Here is a 22,217-nt window from a genome sequence, read left to right on the forward strand (position 1 = left end):
GCTAATCCGATGTTACGTTCTGTTTTGGGGGGCTTCCCTCCCGTGCGGGGGTCCGCTTTTGGAGGCGGACATGTCCCTAAATTGGGTCTCTCTCTGGATTGGTCGAAGAGAGCGCTCCGGTTTTAAATGCCGGTACGGGATTGTCTGAAGGGAGGTGTAAGAAAAAGAAACGGTGAAAACGTGAGATATGTTGGATTTGTTTTCTCAGCTGTGGTGTGGTGTGGTGTAGGGTTGGGTTGGGTTGGGATTGTTTTGGCTCCCGTGTTTTTTTTTGTTTTGTTTTCCGTTATGAATTAGTTTAGTATACAGTGGGGAAAAGCTTGCGGAAGAGTTTTCTTTGGCTTTGCCACCCCTTTCTCGGAAGACAAGTTTAGCAAGTAATTGAGTTGTAGAATATTGTAGTTAGTTCTTTTAAATTCACTTAGACCGGTTTTTTTTTGGCTTCCTAGCGTTTTCCGCCATCCTACACGTAGTTTTGTGTATTTCCGTCCGTTAAACCCTGGCTCATACTTAACAGTCCCCATTCGCCCCTAGACTGAACCATATTGGAGACGTAACAGCCAAATACGAAGGATTTGTACCTTGTAATTCGTTATAAGAACGAAAGCTGTGCTTTGTTTACGGTCACGGCGGAAGCTTGTGCTCTTTCTTTTTCAGTCTCTTTTTTTTGTGCGCGTTTGTTTTGTAGTTGCTGTTCATTATGGGGTCTTGAGGAAGAGAAAACGATTCTCAATAAATTCAATTTCCATAAATGTCAGAATGATATTATATTTACATCTATAGTTGACTTGGAGTAGAAATGCGTTGTGCACTAAGCTTGCTATAATGGTCTGTATGGTATTATGTTTAGGGTGTTTTTTGAGTGACTTATCTTCGGTTCGGAACGGGTTGGAATTTTCCACATTGGAAATAATGGATTTTTTATTTTCGATTTACGATCTCTAGTCTTCTGAACAGATTTGTAGGAACGAATTAGGTTCAGTTACGGCTGTGTGTGTGGTTTTCAGTGGTAATTCATTATACGGTTATTGTAATGTTGGTACACCTCGATCACTGACCAGCTGTTCCGTTTCAAATGAACTCCTCACTCTTTCTGTTCGAGCTTGGTTAGGACACAATCTGGCATGAAGTCAATTTCAAGATCGTTTTTTTCCATCCAGTGGCCACGGTGCACTGTTGCCCCTTTGACAAGAGAGTTTGATTTTGAACTTGGCGAAAGGTGTTCTGCTTTTAAGAGCTCCCACTCGGGGCTCTGCTAGACCGTCAAAGAAAAAGGATCCCATCAGCAATGATGTTCCAGAGCTGTGACGGGAGATTAAAATCTTCATGCTTCAGTTGAAGATCTGAAATCGATCCCTTTAATCCATTGAAACTGATTCCTGCTGGTGTGATGTCTGGCTTAATGAAGCTGAGTTTGGATGTGTCTGGACGTACAGTAAGATGTCGTTCCTTAACAGGTGAACGGGCACAGCTGACGCTACCTTTTAACCAGCTCTAACCACATATGATGTCCAGAAAGTCATGCGAGTGTTCAATGAGCACTTCTGAAAGCGATTGCAAATGCATTTATCCTGATGAGTCACTACGGGGCAGGTCACAGTTGTCCATTTTGTGTCAAGAAATGTGTGGTTCCCTACCACATTCTTGTGCCTTCTGAGGTTTTAATTTAAACAGCAGATTTAGAAACATTGATAAGTCCTGTGGTATGTGAAATTTTGGAGGTGGTTTCCAGGTGTCTAGAACTCATTAAACAACAACCACAGCAAGATTATGACGTATTCAACATGAGCTAATGCTCAGTTGTGTCCTTGATTTCGTACCTCTTTATAAACAAAGCAAACACTTGATTTCAAGATTGCAAATGTTGCACGGGGTGTAAACTTGACCGAGTGTTTTCTCCTCCCTGAAAATGCTCATTTGAACGTATTCCTGGCCTGACTTTTTTCCCCCCATTTTCCAACACGCAGTTAGTACTATCATCATTTATTTTGCCAGGCAGTTTCTCAGATAAACGATCACTTTGAGTGAGGGAAAAAGACGCCTTGAGGTCAGATGGCATTATACAGTAGGATCACTCCCATGAATTCCCATCAGTGACCATTGCAGAGATGTTCTTGTCTATGGTGCCTGCTACATCTTATAAATGCACTTAAAAAAAAATGGTAGTGGTTCACAGGATTAAATACTAATTAAATCTGATTTCAAGTAACCCCCAGGAAAAAAGAAAATGCTGATATCCACAGTGAGTACTTAATGGAAAACAAAATGCTGATAGATAAAAGGGTAGAACAGAGCCTTTTGTACATTCATCCATTTCATTCTGTTCAGGGGTGTGGGGGAGCCACAGCCTGTCCTGGCAAGCAGTGGGCGCAAGTTGGGATTCTGTCTATCAGAGGGCAGACACACTCGCACCAAGGGCAGTTTTCCCAGAAGCCAGTGAACCTACACGTACAGTATGTCTTTGGACTGTGGGAGGAAACGGGAGCACCTGAAGGAAACCTATGTGAACACGGGGAGAGTGTACACACTCCATGCTGATAGATACTTTATTGATCCCATGAGGGGAAATTTCAGTGCAACAGCAGCTTAACACAGTCAACACAGCACAGTGAAACAAAATGATACAATAATACAACAATACAGTCGGTCCGACATTGAACCCAGTGTTCCGACGCTGTGAGGCAGCAATGCTAACCACTGTGCTGCTATGCCCACGTTTTATACGTTTATTTTAAAATCTGTTTAATAGGTTTCCAAACATTTTTGAAGGAATAAAATTGGAATCTGAGCGTCTTTTGCGAATGTAACACAATGGTCACACGGTTGAGCAATTTTTGTTGGAACCGTTTTTGTGACAACCTGGCTCTCTTTATAATAGTCTACAAAGACATTTGGGGAAATTGCTGTGGGATTCCCAAAAGAACTTTCTAAAACAAATCGGCCTCCAGCGGAATTATGTCTTACCCTTATTCTGAGGCTGGAAGATCTAGAGCACCTAATTATTAACACTGAAGCATTTGGAAGATATGTTTCCAGACCACCTACCGAAATCGCACTTAAGAAGTCTTATACAATTTTCTGCAATGCTATTGCAACCACCAGGTTCAGTTTACAGCAACTAAGCTAAGTCATATGCTGTCAATAACATATGTTAATAATTGACAGAATGATATTATATTTCAGTATTTCCATTCTTTCACTTAAGCTCCTCATTAGCTGCATTGCTTAGTTATGAAGTAATTTTAAATAATTTGACAAGACACAACATTTATGTGAGTAAAATGTGAGAAACATGAGCTTTAGTAAACACTGTAGCAAAACCCGCTCCTCAGTTCCTGTGGAGTGCTGTCTGAATGTTGCGACAGGAACATTGTTTCAAGTGTTTTTTTCACAAAGCGGAATTGTTAAATGTGACTGGTATCCAGCTGTTAGAACAAGTGTACTTCCATTAGTCGCAATGTAATAATTTAGTGAATAATTTGGCAGCTTTATCCAAAGCAACATGGATTTGTACCATGATACTGAAGCAAATCTGAGTGAAGTACCTTGCTCCAGGGATCAACAGCAATTCCTCACCCCAGATTTAAAGTGCTTTTGACAGCTGCAATAAAATAAAACGGCAATGTAACACATTGGACAGATGTTTTCAAAGTTATGAAACAATTCAAAGTAGCTGAAGGTTTAATATATTCATGTACTGTATATAGTATATACTGTATAGGAGCAAGTAAAGGATTATATTATGTATAAAGTATATATTATATATACATACTTGTGTAAAATCAATTCTAAGACAGTCTTCTACTGATCTTTTAACCACTTAGATTTAAGCCAACACTTAATCGTGGTACAGAAATATCTGCATTTTGCAGTATAAAAAGCAGCATTGTAGTTTTCCAGACAGACAGGAACAAATTATGTTAAAAGATGAAGAGTGCCTGCCGATGAAAAGTCAGTTAGATTTGTCTGAGTGTGATGGCTTAGCTATCGCAACTATTCATGTTGGCTGCTCACTGACCACAGTTTCACCTGAAACTGAGGTCAGGGGTTTGGAGATTCTGATCGATGTGAATGAAACATTTCTAAATGTCAAGACTGGTTTCTTCCCACCCAAACTAAACTGTATTCCGTTATAAGAGAAGACAACACTCGAGGAGAATATTGAGTAAATTGCGTAATTATACTCATGACATAAATATATTGTAATTACTTATTGTTTTTAAGATGTCTAAGACTTTTGGACAAAGACGTACACTCACACACTGTATATCCAGATATACTGTACAGTACATATAAAACACTAGTAAAGCTGTAATGGCTGATATACTGTATGACATGCTACTTTTATAGAAAAAAACATTAGCTTGTTTCAGAAAAGCCTAGTATTACGTAGTGATCTAAATAGGCAATAATGATTTATTTAAACGTCAAGATAGCGGAAATCGGTATAGAATTATGGTTTTTAAATTGAAAGTGTACTTCAGACAATTAAAAAAAGTTTACATCCATTCATTTAATAAAAATAATATAAATGCTATGGATATTTTTTCACCCTTAAACACTTTTTTGGTTTTGTTTTTGTTTAGGGTCCACGATCTTTTATAATTCTATTCATTATTAATTCAGTTATATTTTCTCATCTTCCACTAGAGGCCACTAGAGTACTGACAGTAAATGGGAAAAGCTGGAAAATCATTGTTCACTATTGCATTGCTCGATAGCTGACCGTTTAAGCATTAAACAAAATTCTTCTGACTGGATTCTAGTTGTACGTTCCCGACATATTAATATTACTGCTGTCTTGTGATCGTTCCTTTGATTATGATCTTCAGATTATAGACTGTGCAACATATTTTAGGCCTTAAGTAATGCACAAACACTACGGTTCAGTAAAAAGAGCCAGTGTTTATGGTAAGACATGAAGCAATCGCAGACCACACACAGCGAGGGCTATCAAGCAAGTGCTCTTTCACAAGACCGTGATGACTGACTGATTCAGGTCCTTTCAGTCTATGCGGAACAGTTTGTTTAAACACGTTTTTAGTTCTCAGGCCTGATGCTCGCAAGTGTGGAAAATATAGATCCTATTCAGATTATACTATATCGGGATCAGCGCCCTTTTTAAAATCTAACAAACGCGGTTCCCGAGCGATGACATTCTAATCCACCCTCAGACAAAACACAGATCAGTGTAGACAAAGCAGGACAAATATTTTATAACCATTGCTAAATTAGGGCTCCATATGTTAATGTACAGCGTTCAGAAATATCAACTGTCTAGCTAAATAAAAAAAAAAACAACGACAACAAATGGGCTATACACTTTTCTGGTCAAAAACGTTGGGTTTCATTGACTGGGACATGGTGCGATATTCCACTGCTCTTTTTTTCATGTTTGTGTTGTTCATACATGTTATACAAGTCAGTTCCATTGTCCACTGAGTGTAGATGGCAAAAATACTAATCAGAGCGTGTTGATTTACAGGGTTTTGTACAGGATGAGGGGTTTTGCTCAGTGCTGTACCCTTTCGAAGCGACTGGTTGACTGGGTAAGCTGTGACTTTCATCAGAACAGGTCCAATATTATACAGAGGTAAGTTGCTGTTTACCATGTTAAACATCCAAATGTGACATTAGGGGATCACTATATATCACCTTTAACATGTAGTTAATGTATTAATTGTTCCATGCCAACGTCTGTACGATTCACTGTGCAAATACCTTTTGAACATACCTTTCATACCAGATCGGTATGAAGTGTAGGGAGATCATTAAAAGAAATGTACATTTCTCAGAATTAAAGGATACCTTTTAATCTTATTATATTTATTTCCCATTTCATGCTTTCCTGAAATGTGTCCCAAGTTTATTTTACCCATGCAAGAACCCCAGCAACTCCTAACATTTAGCTTTTAAGTTTTGAAATGTTATCTTTAAACATAAAACCTGAATGGTTTTCCTTGAATGTTTTTTATGGCTACAAACATTGAAACTGACTAATTGCGAGAATATGCAACACGTTATAAAACTACAGCTTAATCAATAGAAATTCATTTTAAAGGTGGAATGCAAGACTTCCTGTATCGCTCCCTCATACCATATATATTTTTTCTAGAAATAGTCAATTCACGACAGAAACAAAAAATAGTCTTCATTGGCATGAGTACAGGTGTCCAGCCAGTGTGATTTTCCTTAATCAGGTAGAAAAGGTGATGGGTGCTCTCTGTGGACATAAACCCATCACTAACCAGAAGTGTTGCCCTGAAAGAGAGTGAACCCAGTGTCAGTCACTAATGTTGCTGTTCGATTTCCTGATTACATACCAGTGTATCCATGTGAAAATTTTAAAAAAAGGACCACCTTTCAGTTGGCCAGTAATTTATAGCAGTAACAGGTTCCAAGTTGATATTTACACCATTTCTCTGTCAGCATGGCTGAGGTCCAGCTCTTTGAAAGGAAAGCAGTAGTTGGATTTGGTAGTATGGAATATCTAAGAGATAATTATATGTCTTCGGGATCCCATCACTTTTTATTAGTTCTGACAGCTCTGTCATTACAAATATAATCATTTCACTTGAGATAAGAAACAATGTAGTGAAGTGTTCTGAATTATAGTATCGCCACGTAGATGTTCAAATTCAAAATACAGTAACTACCCTACATCAATATCAGCTTTAGTTCAGGGACCTGAACCTCAATATTAAAAAATTAAAAGGGTATAAACAGGAGGAGGCCATTCAGCCACTGTAGTCCCTTTGGTAGCTATTAGCTGTGTGATCTGAAGATCTCATTCAGCAGTTTCTTGAAAGAAGCCAGCCACTCACAATTCTGTGTGTGTAGAATGTGCCTCTATATCTTAATTAGTTTTAATCGCACTTCAACATAGTTTCCACTCCTTTACTCTGATCCGTGTTTCATTGCTGATTCAAGCCCATTGGTTTGGCTTGGACAAAGTGTTGAATGATTTTGAATACCTGAATCGGGTCTTCTCATAGCTTTCTCTGTTCAGGACTGAAATGGTTCAGCTCTTCTAGCTTTGCACTAGCTTTGGACTTTAGGCCCCAGTATGTATATGGCTGCTCTTTTCCAAACTGATTGAAAAAGCAGCAATTTCAATTCTGGCATGTGATGACCAAAAATGTTAAACGATAATCGACATCAGATCTTACTAGAATATCATCCTTTGATCTGAATTCTGCAGTTTGCATTATTCAGTAAAACCTTGGTATTCATGAGGGTTATGTCCCTTGACATCTGCACAAATGGTGAATTCCCAAATACGGGATGAAAATGCTGCGTTTACTCTCATACTGTGCAGCCACCGAATAAGCAAATTTGGTCTGCAAATGTAGGAAAACTAGTCACTAAACCCTTAGAGTAAATAAGCAAAATTCTGAATATAGAGCTCACGAAGGTTCTATTGTATGTCCTAACACCAATGTTGTCTTTTTATTGCTTCTGCCCAATGACTAAAAGAGGAAAATGTGTCATCCATAAACATTCCAAAATTAGCCTCTTCAGCATTTCCCATTTCGTATTTATAGTTTATGATGTTATTACCGGTGGGAAAAATCTTACACTTGTCTATATTGAACAATATCGACCAGGTGTTTTCCTTGTCCTGAATTTAGCCTTCACTCACTACAAGCGGAGTTTCATGGATTAATACTCCTACCTAGACCCTTACATATCACAATGGGATTTCCCTATTGATTGGTATGTTGTACCCAACGATCAGTGTATCATTCTGCATACCTGCACTGTACTAGCTGATGTCCCATCAGGGCAGTCTACACAAAACCATGCTTCATCGCTAAAGAGGACTAAGTTCCACTGCTGGCAAGTCCAGCAGAAGTATTTCTTCAACACACTGATGATACAAAAGTAGTGTTAACTATACTGGTTTCTGTGGGGTTTTTTTTTCTTGATTTTCATCAGGCTCAACATTCAACAGGTTAAATAATAATTTTTATTTATAAAACAATTTTCCAAACCCAGTGACACCATACATAGTGACAAATAAAAAAAAAAAGAAAGTAAATACAATAAAATGTTAAAATCTCTCACTAATGAGGTAATTCAGTGCTTGTGCAACAGTCAAAACCACTTGAATGTATCATGGTCAGTTTTGATGATCAATGAATCAAAATCAAGTGATATTTAATATGCAAAATTTATATACTTTTTCTAAAAGTATACATGTATAGTTCCTTTTGATTCTCAATATATATTGTTGTGTGATGAAGGGTATTGCTGTATTAGTTATACCAATATGGTTTATGACATCACCATCTGATTTTCAGGAACATTTCACAAACATTGAGTAACCATGAGTAACATCCGGCACTCAGAACCTCTTCCCTTTGAAGGGAAGGGACAAATAGGCAAAGACCTGTGGGATCAGGCCAGTTAAGTGTAGTCCAAGATGGCCAGCTAGTGCATCAGAAGGGTGGTCAAAACTGAGATCCTTCTTCCATATCCTCGCTGGCAGAAGAAGCAAGACACTGTGAGTGAGGTCCACCTGCCTATAGATCCAGAGCATCAGCGTTTTGAACCACTCTGGGGACCGAAATATAGCTGGTATTGCTGATCAGGGAAGAGACTGGAAATAAAATTTAGGGGAAAAGGGCTGTGTTTTTTATATTTCAATGAGGACTTATTTATTACATTACCTGAAAAGTTTTTTAATGGTTAAATTCAACATTTGTAAAGAAGAGGTCTCATAATTTTGCATTAGTTATAATGAGCAGGCTGTCATGTGGAGGGTCTTTGTCATATAGACACTAGGGTTACCTCCCTAAGTTGCCACGTTTCTGTCAGTTTAAGGAAGGTTGGTCTACTTTTGATCAAATGAGTGAGAGCATCTTTGGACTACAGAAGACCAGTACTAGAGGAGGACTTTGGCCTTCGTAAACAGTAGTTTATTTTGACTCTGTACCTCCACATTGATCCACCAACTGACTGCACCAGGGAAACAAAGAAATAATTTGAATAGTTTGGTTTTTATTTCTACAGTATGAGGGTATTTGTGTTTCTGGGTATTTTAATATGGTATCTTTTGGATACATTTTCATCCCCAAATCTTGTGGCATTTTTTTAAAATCAAGAACACCATCTTCATTTTCTGTTCAAACCAGTGGTTAAATTAATTGACTTACACGAAGGTCTGAGCCTTTTTTTTGGAACTCTTATTTTTTCCATAAAAAGTTGTCATTCTTTTTCCAAAGCTGAGAGTCTTGGTTCAGATCCTTGTTTTTAGCAGCAACATTAACACCCTCACACATCCTCTCCACAACCGATAAATCAGTAAGCTTATTCATGCTCTCCTCATTTTCTTCATTCAGAATGTCCCAAACATCTTTGCTCCGGCTTCTTGCCTTTTTCACGTGGCCCGAGGCCGAATGCCTGAGTGATTCACTCTTCGTGCTGTGCGTTTTAAAGATGTCATCAAGTATGGAAGTGTCACCCAACAGCTCTGTGATGAGGTCCTTCTGAGAGCTTACACTCTCTTGTCTGCGTGAAGTGCAGGTGTCTGCTGGCGACGGGGGTGGTGAGGAATTTGGTCGTTGTTTTGCCTTGACAGGGAGACAGCCGGAGGACTTAGGGGAGGGTTTCTGTTTCATGTCAAACAAGGCACGAGACTCTCCACTGTCCTGGGTAAAGCACAGGTCTTGAAGGAGGTGTGAAGACGCTGAGCTGCTACATCTTCCTTCACTTTGCTTTAAAGAAGTATCAGAATCTTCTGAGGTTTGAGATACAAAGCAAAACTTTTTGTTTGGCGTTGCACATTTTCTTAGACCTTTAACCCTTGAACCTGAAATTTCAGGCACTCCAGATTCAGACTTGGACTTTTTGTGTCTTCTTGAAGTAGGATTTTGCTTCCCTGAAGAGCCTGAATGGGTAGTTTCTGACGATACTGCTGGTCCCTGACGTGTGATGGTCAGAATGGTTTTTAGTTCTGGATACTGGCTGCTGTAAAAGTCCCTCAGCATGATCTGCCGTGACTCTGAGGTGCTTCTCACGATTCGCTCTGCTAGTTCCTCTACTGATGCAGCTTTGAAGAATGATCCCATCTCAATCAACTGTTTTCTAGAAAACAAAACATTGTTAGAGAAAGATTCTACTGTTTTTTGAAAAATGAAAATATTTGAACGCATGGCTGTACTGAAGATCACAGTTTTTTACATGTTTCTGTATATATACATATTTCTAACTCATGTTGCATGTTAACTACAAAACATGTTACTAAAAATGATGCTATTGTGTTTTGAAAACAATACAAACGTATTTACTCGTGGGTTTTCACCACCATAGTTTGTGGCGGAACAGAAAAAAAAAGTAACAATAATAAAAAGTTTGGATCAAAAACCCACTTTATAATGTAATCCAAACACATTTTTTTCTACTACATTCAAAAACATTTCTCCCATCTCAAATAATTTAACAACAAATGAAACAAAAAAAAGTCAAATATAAATCGTTTCCTTTTACAGAGAAGTCGCAGGAGGAGAATATATGATTCCCAAGGGCCTAGGAGGTTCTGCGGTTGGAAAGCTTCATCTTTTACTTCTCGAGACTAAAGCTGAATCCAGCAGATTAAACTCTCCCTGTTGTCTGTGGTCTTGGTCAGAAAACCACAGTGCAATTGTGCATAACTTGGCATTTTTGGCAGCCTCAACAACAACAAAAAAGAGAGGCCTAGCAGTGAATAAGCATGGAAAATGAAACAGTGTGCTCAAGGGTGGTCCCCTCCTGGACAGGACTGAGGCACACTGCTGGGGAACTGTGGTGGAGACTGGCAAACTGCCCTGGAATACGTGGTGCAGACATTTCCCTTCCCCGGGCCCTGGTGCCTTTTTATCACTGCTTCATTCATTAACAACTTGAAGAAATATTTACATATTCTTAAATTACATGTGCAAATCAGTCTTAATTGTTTTATTGTGTGTGTGGATTTGACTGTTAAGACTTCCAGACTATTTCAATACTACTGAAATGAATGCACTGAAATTATACGTGTGTGTGTATATATATATATGTATGTGAGGAGGAGAACGTGTATGCTGTAGTTAAAAGTTTAAAGATGAGCGGTAGTTAATTCATGTGATACAGTTAAGTCAAGTTTAGGTATTGTAAAATTCTGTCTTTTCCAAGTTTGGAAAATAATCAATGGCAGGGACTGACAAAAATGACGGTCTGAAAGGATGCAAAGAAAAATGTACATATTGTGCCAAACTTCTGTTTGGACAACAGTATATACTCTTATTTATATTTTTTTTAAAAGTGCATTATGATAAAAAGTAAAGTCTATGGTGCCAACACTGCTGTATCACTGATATAGACACGATTTAGAAATTTGTGATTTTTCTTGCATTAAAGGTACCACATATGCCAGAAATAGCCAGCCCTGTTCCTGGACAGCTATAGTTGACTACCTATTGTAGATCACTATTAAATCACCAATTTGGCAGTGTTTTTACCAATTTACCGAGTAAACTAATTTAGTTAAATCAGGAATGGCCAGCTGTGCACTTCAAGACCTACAGGGTGTTAGTATCTTAATTTAAAATACATTTTGAAACAACTTAACACAACCTACCTTCTTAAATCGTCAAAATGATTTATTTCCCAATGCTTAGAAACTGATGATAACTTGGGAGTAACCTATAAAACCTGCTGGACTGTGGCTCTCAGGGTTGGCCACCCCTGATGTACTTTACATTTTTCTAACTAGAAATTTCTATTTCAGCTGTGATGCACTAAAAAGGCAAATGACTCAGTGTCTGTAGTTTTTGTGATATTTCTGCTAGATAGCTGTAGAGTATTTTGAATGCTTAAAGTTATGGGAGATCCACATATACATATACAGTACGGCATTTCTTTTAGAAACTTATTTTTAATTTACTCTGCAACACAAGCAATACTTTTTAGGTTTCCCAAATTGTAAAAAGAAGCAGAAGAAAACAACTGGCTTTCGTAGTTTGATTTGAAAAGGGAACAAGCAGAAACATGACAGAACATGACTCTGTGAAACGATTCCAGTGCAAATTTGTTGTTGCAAATAACAGTAGAAACATGTTTTGGTATTTTGTCTACCACAATAAAACGCACTGCAATGTGAGGCTCTGTTTCTGTAGAGGCTGGAGGGGTTCCTCCTGCTCCAGTCTTCACTGTCAGTGCAAGACAGAGCAGTAGTGACATTATCTGCTATACAGATGTCTATCAATAGCTAAGTGCTTTATTATAATTTCTAAAAAAAGACGTGCAACCACTGCACATTTAGTGAAAGTGACAGTGACACATTCAGTTTGCCTGTGGGGATACTATACCTCAGAACTGACCAAATGCTTGTTCATGTGTACAAAGTAAGTTACATGAGGCCCTACAAGGCACATGTGAGCTTGTTATGTTAACAGTGAGAACTGCATCTCTCCTTTAAGTAATACCCATCAGAGAAAAAAGGCATATAGTCTTTATCCTTACATGCTGGAATAAGAGTTGCAGAAAAAGCCAAGCTGCCTAACTACTGGTGATAAAATATTGGATTTCAGAAAGATTAACACAGTCTCATTTTCACAAGGCTACAAAATCCATGCCTTTGCCTCTCAAACGGCTTCCTTGTGCGATACAGCAGCTTTTCACTAAATATTTCCACCCCAAAAAACTCTCATCCCCCCTTTGGCATTGCAGTCTCGTGTCGTGAAAGCTGAGGTGCACAGCTGTCAGGCAAGATGGAAACACGTCCTTCACTCCTGCTCACCTGCACACGGCCTGGGGAGTCTCTCCGATCAAGAAGGTGGTGTGTCCAGTCCTGTGCACCCTCCTCAGTGTCTGCGTCACAGGGTGCTCCACTTGAATGTCCCAGGGGCTCGAGTCCCCATGGGCTTTCTGCCTAGCCTGTGCTGGAGTTCCTTGCCTTTGGTCTGACAATATCTAGAGAAAGAAACATTTTTTTTCCTGTTATAGGGAATACCACACTTAATTAAGCTAAAATCTTAATCAGGAATAATCCTTTTTGTGTGCATGTAGCTTATGCAATGCCTTGGGTTCATAAACAGATGCATCTATAATACATTGTTACTTTATAGTTATATTTAAGCAATATTGCTTTATATTTAAGCAACATTATAATGTGGAAATATACTCCTCTTTGTTGCCTTTAGTATGGAATATATTACATTCCTTTTGGCATTTCTATCAAAGCTAAATAATGTAAGACAAATGTATGAAGATTGAAAATTATTTTCATTTTTCCACTTTAGATTTTCAGCTTCATATTTTTACATTTCTGTTCAAATCAACAGAATTCCTTTCACTTTACAGTGAATCCTGGTTAATATTCTCATACTGTCAAAATAGAGGAACTGTATATATAGTCAGGATATATGCTGTGTATATTTCAGCACGAAATGCATATGTTTTGAATTTAAATAACTGCTGTTTACACCATAGTCTCTTGAAAAATATTCTCCACAAGATAAATATGCTTACAAATTAGGTATACTTTAACCAAAATAAGCAGGGGGAAATCAAGAAAAATAAAACATCACTCAAACCATAAACCACCTTTTTCTGTGCTCGCAGGAATCCTTCTTTAATGCATAAACAAAAATGGCTTTTGCCAAGTGCCAGCCCTTTTCACACTGATGTCAAGCTCTGTATTCTGTTTATTCCATTGCGCTGAAATGTAAAGGCATCTTCAAATTAAAGAGTTTTGCCTTGAGGTAACTTGAGTTATGGTAAACACAGATTCACCGCACTGTGCTGAACGCTCAGCCAGAATAAAGTGCCAACTCCACCAAAGCTAGATCCAACCAGCTGCAGTTTTAGAGTTTTAACACGATCAGAAGTGTGTGCAAAAGAATTTCAGGCCAGTCTTTTTTAACCGTTCCTGTTTAGGAAACCTGACTGCACTTAACCCAAACCCAAAGTTCCACTTCCAGATGATGTTACAAAAGCTAATATTTTGTATACCAATGTAGTGTTTTTTCTTGGAAGAATGTTTCTGATGTGATACAAACGTAAATGAATTGCTCAGTGGACATTAATGTTCGCATAACAGAAATTTCCATGAAATTTTGTACAATACTGTTGAGGATTTTCTTCACAGAGATCAAATTATTACATAACACAATAGCCAACACTCCTTAACTCTGTCTCTGGGAAGTGTTATCCAGAGAAAGTGTTGATATTTTTGCAAGATGGAACCACCTAAAACCGTGTTTCTGAATGTAATGAAGTAGATGAAGTGAATGTACCATCAGATAATACTGAATTATTACAACCCACACACTTCACCTCTGCAACAGATGTGTACTGTATACACTTGTTCAAGCACCAAGTACATTTTTTAGAATGCTTAGCCCTTCTTAAACTCATACTTTCATACTGCAGTCCTGAACTTGCATTAATAACAAAAAATGAAAAAATTCACATAATTATTTATTTAACTAATCCTTTAAGACATGTACTATAGCCATTAATTGCTACAAATATCTACAAATTACTAATGGTTATTGTAAAATCAGCCAGCAGTATGATGCACAGATAAGCTGACCAGTATCCATCAGATTAGTTTCTCTGGTTTGGCTTGGTTAAACATCTTGACATTTGGGACTTAAGGTTGGTCAGTTTGTTACACCTCACAAATAATTTTCACAGGGGCCCAATCATTAACAATGGGATTCTACAGGAGTTAAAAATAAAGTGGAAACATATAACATAATCGTCTTCACATACAAGAGTTCTAATGTGAGTTTACCTGTGTAGTGTCCGAGACTCGATTGGCAGGGACTTGGGAGTACTTCTTGAGGTCGAACACATCGCGTAAGGCAGAGTGACTCATTCGGTTCTCAGCTTTGCTCGATCCTACAATGCGCTGATTTGAATGTGTATATGCAACTTCCTGAAAACCATCTAACACAAAAACAATGGTAATTAATTTTTATAAAATGCAAGAGGCACAAGTTTTATGTTGGTATGCCAATGTGAAATGCGCTGCAGTTTTAAATATGCCATAAATACACTCTTTGAATGAGAGGTTCAGATACTGCGACAACGCAAGTGGAAGAGGTGATTGTGGAGTAAAAGAAAATGTAATATAGCCTCTCTTTGCTTGTCAAACACTGTCTGGCAGACAAGCCAGCAGCAGCAGTCATTAAGCAAGTACTGAGAGTATTAATGAAGAGAGACTATGATGAAGATTTTCCTTACATTAAGTCTTGATCTTACTCTGAAGAACAAACATATTTACAGTTCTTTATTTTATAAGTCAGCAAATAACACTATTGAGGGTGTAATAAGACTATTCTTAAGGATGTCTTTCGGGGCTCATAGAAACTAGTTCTTTTGTGTTACTGGGCTCAGTGCTCTGAGCATGTTACAGAAGTGGTATCACCTGGAAACTTAAACAGATGTGTGGTGTGGAGGAAATGTATTTCATCACAGGTTAAAAACATATCTACTTAAAAGCCAGCAACTACTTTTCAGGACCACTGGCTAGTGCTCAAAACTCAGGAATTCTCTTGAAAAGACTCATGTCAGAAAGTCAATTTGCACTTCTGACTTTTCCAAATATCAAAATACAGAAGATGACCGAGTTAATATATGCCAATATTGCAGCATGAATTTACTCGGTTGTCTTCTGGAAGTTTGTTAAAAAAATTAAAATAAATTAGTAAAAGAAAGTACTCAGTGGTTTGATATGTGAGTAATAGTCGAATTATTTCTAAAAAAAACATCACTAGGAACTTTAGTTTCCATCCCAGTTTGTAGACTATAAGGTCTCACACCTGAAGAAAGCTCCACAGCCGAAACGTTGTGTTTCCTTTCTCTTTTCAGCATAAAATAAATATTTTTTGTTCCTTTGCAGCCTACGCATGCTGATGCAGCTACCTACTTGGACTATTAAAGTGGTTCTGTAAAGTCTTTTTAAATTACCTAACAGTCTGTCCATGGATCCTAGAATTGCAGCTGTCTTAAATGTGTCTTTTTCATTGAAGGAAGTCCGTTTCACAAAAGCACTTTTTGGTTTTTGAAATGTCAGCCTTGCTTCTGAGGTCTTGAAAGGACCTTTACTCCTGGAAAGAGGATCACTGGATAAACTGACTTTACTTTTTTTGAGTTCTTTATTGGGCTTGCTTTTTTTGACAGGAACTTCATCTTCAGAGGATGTAAAATTCTCTATTCTTTGGACCTCAGTCTCTATGTCTTCAGGCTTGTCGTTTTCATTGATAAACTGGACGAGTTTCTGTTTTTTCTTTGACACAGTACTTCGAGCTCTTACAGCCTGATTGATTCTTGTTTTATTTACAGGTTGCAATCTTGAAACCTCAACATCATCTGACTCACTGCTGTCATAATCACAACCAGACTTCCATTTTCCTCTTTTATTGCACGACACCAGAGAACTTCTTGTGGGGAACTTGTCAGTCTCATAATCCTTGGATGTTCCTGGGAGAAAACCCATCTGAGTTCTTCTTTTGGCCATAACTTTCCTGTCGTCAACCACCCTCCCAAAAGGACTGATGACATCATCACTCTCATCAGAGCTGTTCTCTTCTGTGGCAACACGAGTTCGTCTCAGATGCCTTGGTTTATTTCCTAAATCCACACTCTCCTCAGAGTCACTAGATAAAGTCCAGTTCTTGCGTGCATATGGTTTCTGAGGCTCCCACTCCGAGGTCTGTCCTGTGGGAAGGCAAGAGTGTGTGTTTCCCTTTTCAGGGGTAACGTCCACAGTGCATCCCTCTTCAGCGTCTTCCAAGTCAGAACTTGCATCGCCTTCGCTGCTTTCTCCCTTGTCTGCTGCGCTGCCCTCAAGGAATTGAGAGAAGCCAAAGTGGAAGAGACTGAGCTGGCATGGAGTGGCACTGCTGGGTTCTCCCTCCTCACCGCTCTCTGGTCTGGTTTTATTCTCACGCTCGTCCTCGCTATCACTGCTCAAGTCTAAAATGTCTTTGGCCAATTTGGGATCTCTTCCACCGTTTTCCAATTCCATTGGCACATATTCTTTTGATGGGTAGCTGTAACGCCCTGATGACTAGGGAAGATAGAGGGGAAAAAAAACAAACGTGTAAGGTATCTGCTTATGTACAGTTAGTGTTCATTAAAATGAACAAGCAAACAAAAAAAATATCTTTAGTCACACAAGAACATCCAACCAGCATGAGTTTCTGCTTATTCTATTGAAGGCCATGGTAAGCCATAGCCTGTCCTGAGTACAGGGCAAGAAGCAGGACTTAGAGCACATAACAGCTGTGCTCTGGAGGAGACACTTGTCTACTGAGGGGTCGTTGAACAAGGCAAGGGCTCAAATAGACAATATCTAGCTAAAATGTCTTTAGAAGGTGAAAACCAGAGTGCAAGATCTTAGTCTTCAAATCAGAGATCATATGGACCTTCTAGCTTATCTGTTTTTTTAGGAGCTAACTGATCATAGGGTCTCATCAAGCCACTTCTCGAAAAATGCAAAATAGCTCGGAAGCTTGCTCCAGACTCCCACGACCCTTCGTGTAAACAAGTGCCTCCTGTCCACAAATTCAAATGCACTTCCCATTAGTGGTATTGATTACATTTCCCTTCAAAATGGATATCGATATAGGAAGAATATCCATGCCTAAGGAATCGAACCCAGGACCCCGAAGCTGTGAGGCAGCAGTGCCAACCGCCACGCGAGCATGCATTACGCAGCAACATTTAAAATAAAACAAAAGAGAAAATTCCTCATGAGAATTTCCTGACGAGCGCTTATGAACTTTTTTTCCCCTAAAATTTAGTTCTGAGAACCATTCTTCATTAAGGTTTTACTCATGAGAATTTTTTCAAGTTGGGCCCTAATGTCCTTGGCAGCCATGTGTGAAGGCGGACAGTGTGAAAAAGCTGAACGCCGAGTGTGCGTCTTTCACATGGGAACGTCGATATCTGTAAGACAAAAGAATCCCTGGGAAAGTGAGGGTGGGAAAGAGTGAAGAGGCACAGGGGGTGTTCAGCCTCCATGGGATCCAGATGCTGTCAGTCATGCCTCCCTGAGAAGACAGAATACTCACTGTTTCCAGCTTCTCTCTCATTTGCGTGACAGCTGTCATTACCCCAGCTTCCACTCGCCCGTCCCTCTGAAAAGCCATAAATTCACATCCTCACAAAGCAGAACAGGCATGGCATGTCTCTCTTTCCCTACAGTTGTGTTAACATTAAGATTAAATAAACATCCGAGCCCAATTACACTAACAAAATGAAGGAATATTACAAATATAAAAAACAAAATGACCCCTTATACTATAAATCTCTTTTTCCAACACTGATTCATATTAATTGCTGAACGAAATAAAAACAGAGGGGAGAGGGGAGTTCTGTGCCTCCAAGTTATACTGTGCTCACATCAAAAATGGCTATAAATCTCGTAACATCAAGACTAAAAAACAACTTCTTTAAACGGTTTCTTGAAGGAATCAATTTCAACAACAACCCTTTTGGTAATGACTGGTGTATACATTGCAGAAGGTCTACGTTTTCCGTATAGAGTAGGATTGGAATTTCTTTATTCAAATAAATCTATGAAATTGCAAGCCAAATAAATGGCTTCAAAATGTCTTGTAAAGCACTATTTGAAAATAAGGAAAAATGTTCTACACCATAACAATGGTTATGTTAGGCATATGGATCTGAAACCCAAAGCATCAGTCAATGCGTACAATATAGAAGACTAGAAAATGTGAAAAGGTGCATCGAAACGAGAACTGAAAGAGAAAAAGAGTTTCACCAGTATGATTTTTCTGTATATCCAATGACTTAAATTTTCATAATTTCCAAGGTATCTGCTTATGTACAGTCATTTTCATCATTTTACAAATTAAGATACGAAAAGCTTGTTCTGTCAAAATATACTATATGTCAATGGTAGCGAGGTAGTGGTATTCCACCAGGGCCTCAGCTTTAACATTGGAGAATGTTCATTTCGTAAGACCTAAGAAAGACCTGGACCACATTTAATCACTGCAAGTGGTATTTATATTTCATGGGAAAGTCAGGTTAGTGTGTCAAGGAGTTGTACTGCCAGCCATAAAACAAGAAAACAAACAAGTATCTCTTGGACATGCAGTAAATATTTGTACCTCAAGAATTTGTCTGGTGAGACAGTTGCCCCCGGTTTTGAAACGAAAAAGATTCTTCATGCCGAACAGCTCCCCTGAAAACCCTTCAGGTCCTTGCACTGCCTCAAAGTAGCGTTTGGCATTTTCATTGCCAACAACCGCACACTGGAGTTGCTATAAAACAAAGCAGAAGAAAACATGTTGTGCTCAGCAACCCCAGTTCACCTGAGTTTTTTTTTAAATGAAAGCGTACAACACTGTTAACATCAATGCAACAATGAAGTCAATAAATGTACCTGCTTATAAACCTGTCGTAGGTATATCACTTCTTCCACGGTGCCCAGAGATATTAATCTGAAGACCTTCACATCTCTGCACTGGCCAATGCGATAAGCTCTAATAAGAACAGATACACAGCTGTCAAAGCAATATTAGTCTTCAATGCAATTATATTTCCCTTCCAGAACACAGAATAACCAAGTTAGATTAAAAGAAAAAAATGCAAAACTGCTTCTAGGCTAAGATGTTTACATTTCATTTTATGATGATGCATTCTGCTCTAAACAAACAGGCATGAGTCAGAATGGTTTTAAGTGTTTGTTTACAAGATTTAGTTTTAAAACAGCATAAAGAAACACTAGGAAATGAAAGCTGCTGCTAGTATTTCTGCCTTTTTTGTTGCAGTACGAACACTTGGAAAAAAATCCAACAAAGCTACAATAAATACACTTCCAACAACGTTCAGCAGCTCTCAGGGAAAATGAACAACAAATTCAGAGATGATCTGCCACACAAGCCTACTTAAAATCCCTGATATTTATCCTGGACTATTTATGCACCAGGGAAAGGGCACCTTCAAGGTACTTCAAACCTTACAAGTTAGAAATAATGGTGCCTTAAGATCCACGGTGCTTTCTATGTGATGTAGAAAAACAACCATTAACACTCAAAATAAAAACAATACAAACTGTTATTTAGAATCTGGATGTACTCTTAGTTATCTGTGATGGTACTGACAAAGTGGCAAAAATAAACAGGCAACTTACATGCACATAAAAAGTAAGGCAGTTTAATTAAGTTCAAATAAGGTTCACTCCAGAACTTTACTGGTTAATGCACATTAATTCCATTTATTATTAATTTTATACAATTGTGACAATTATGTATTACTTTATAGTTATCACTGTTTATTATTTTACATTTATATCTGTAGGGATGTTTCACTACACATTAATTCTCTGGATATGTAATAAAAATTACATTTGCAGACATGTCCTGCGCAGAAAAATATTTTTGTACATTTGCACTTCTAATGTTATGTCACCCAGCTGAGTGCTGGACACTGTTAGAATCATCATGATTCAGTTTGGCAAATAAGAACGATCAACAACAAAAAAAAAGATTGAATTTTTTTCTGTTCTTTCATGATATAACCTACAATTGTCAAACAAAGAATCCCAGTGTGGACTCATGCAGACAGCAGCTTGCACTGTATAGAAGTCAATAACGGAGCAAGGGGCAGAGTGTTAAAAGAAAACTTGCACCACGGTAATGAGTGCATTATATTTAATGTCACTTAATCCCTTAGCAATAGCGTATGACTGCATTTATTTGTTTAGGACATTGAGTGGAAAATGCAAATGAAATCCATATTAACACAACCAGCAAATTAAGCGACTTCAAGTTTTGTCTATTCTATTATCTTTGCAAATGCAAAATCAGTGAAATTTTGGAAACATCTGTACTACATTCATATACAATTAAAATTAAACCAGATGAAAATATGCCAGTTATGTGTAAACCTAATTATCTGGGAGGTATACACAAAGCACAATAAACAGACATACCAGAAGGACTTCAAACTGATTATTCCCGAAAGCCAGGACATTACACAGACTGATGCCTATGCATTATACATAAACATTAAGTCAGAAGACCATGTATTTTCCAATTAGTTGTATTAAACATACAGTGTTTTGTCAATCTGGTTTCCTGTTTAATTGATACAATTACTGTATGTAGGCGGGTCTTCTGCTTCTATAAATAACAATAAACAATTTTCCTCATCAGGATTGCAGTCTATATTGTTGACTGTTTTAAACTGGGGGTTAAGCTGCCATATTTTTTAATTGATTTCAAACGCTTCAGTGTCTTTTTATCACTATAACTGATGAATGTACGTATTGATTCAACGTATTGTTCTGCACATATTTCATATTGACTTTTACTCAATAAAATTTCTGTCAAAGATACTTATGATCAGAGCATGTTTTTCTTTCTCGAAACAGGAATTATTTTAAGCAGTAACGAGGACATTGACTTGTTAGTTCATGAAGTTTCTCCAAACATTTGCAACACACATAAGCTTTTAGCACTTTAAAGTCCAACCACTGTAATGTCAATGGACTTAAGAAGGAAATGTAAAATATGTTACTCTGGCATTTTGACATTGAGGAATGGATCCAAAATTTATAGAAGGACCATGGAAACTAGACAAGCACTGAGCACTGTCCTGAGACTTACAATAAGCAGAGTATTGTGATAAAAAATATACATAGACCAATACCTCAGTTGCTGCATGTTATTGCCGCAAACACCAAATACTATTTTGTATGGAGGAATTATTTGTCGATGTTTCAGTGGATATCATAATTACTTAATTAAAGGTGGTTGGATTACGGTGAATACATTTTAAACCTTTAAAATCGATGTAAAAACATTTTCCACACAAACCATAAATAAATTAAGGTAACTACTTTCTAATTCAATTCTCAGTAGTACAGCAAATATCAATACATTTTATAAATACTATTTAGTCTTCAGAATTACATTCTAAAACAAAGTTAAAATAAAAAAAAACAAGATACCAGATGAAAAGTATAAAGAAAAGTACAAAATAAAGCACAAAACATTATGGATCATTAAAAAAGGAAACATTATTTTGGTTGTATGTTTTCCTGGTGACATCATTAAATAGAAACACTTAAAAGAAATGTTCTGAAAGTCACCCCAGTGGAAGATACATGGAAGTGCATTGTAAACTGAGAACAGGGGACAGTTCTTTACGTAAAGGGTTGTAGGAGTCTGGAACAAGTTAGCCAGACATGTTGTTGAAGCTTGAGTCAA

At 37.9% G+C, this 22,217-nt stretch overlaps 1 protein-coding gene and 1 long non-coding RNA gene across 2 annotated transcripts in view; one reads left to right on the forward strand and one right to left on the reverse strand.

Moving 5' to 3' along the window:
• LOC148673494 (uncharacterized) lies at window positions 1–10,793 on the forward strand. The gene is made up of 3 exons (XR_015936041.1): window positions 1–180; window positions 5,486–5,593; window positions 10,494–10,793. It is a non-coding gene; the product is annotated as an uncharacterized LOC148673494 (long non-coding RNA).
• The window catches only part of ercc6l2 (excision repair cross-complementation group 6-like 2), a 27,874-nt gene continuing 14,640 nt past the window's right edge, over window positions 8,984–22,217 (reverse strand). The window contains exons 13-19 of the mRNA XM_088630027.1: window positions 19,388–19,487; window positions 19,113–19,265; window positions 18,048–18,113; window positions 15,940–17,041; window positions 14,762–14,916; window positions 12,761–12,933; window positions 8,984–10,089 (exon numbers count right to left, since the gene is read on the reverse strand). Of these exons, the coding sequence (XP_088486153.1) occupies window positions 9,189–10,089; window positions 12,761–12,933; window positions 14,762–14,916; window positions 15,940–17,041; window positions 18,048–18,113; window positions 19,113–19,265; window positions 19,388–19,487 (2,650 nt within the window). The 3' untranslated portion in view covers window positions 8,984–9,188. The remainder of the gene's footprint in view (window positions 10,090–12,760; window positions 12,934–14,761; window positions 14,917–15,939; window positions 17,042–18,047; window positions 18,114–19,112; window positions 19,266–19,387; window positions 19,488–22,217) is intronic.

The sequence above is a fragment of the Lepisosteus platostomus genome, chromosome 4 (genome assembly GCF_059453375.1).
Source record: "Lepisosteus platostomus isolate fLepPlt1 chromosome 4, fLepPlt1.hap1, whole genome shotgun sequence".
Lineage (NCBI taxonomy): Eukaryota > Metazoa > Chordata > Actinopteri > Semionotiformes > Lepisosteidae > Lepisosteus > Lepisosteus platostomus.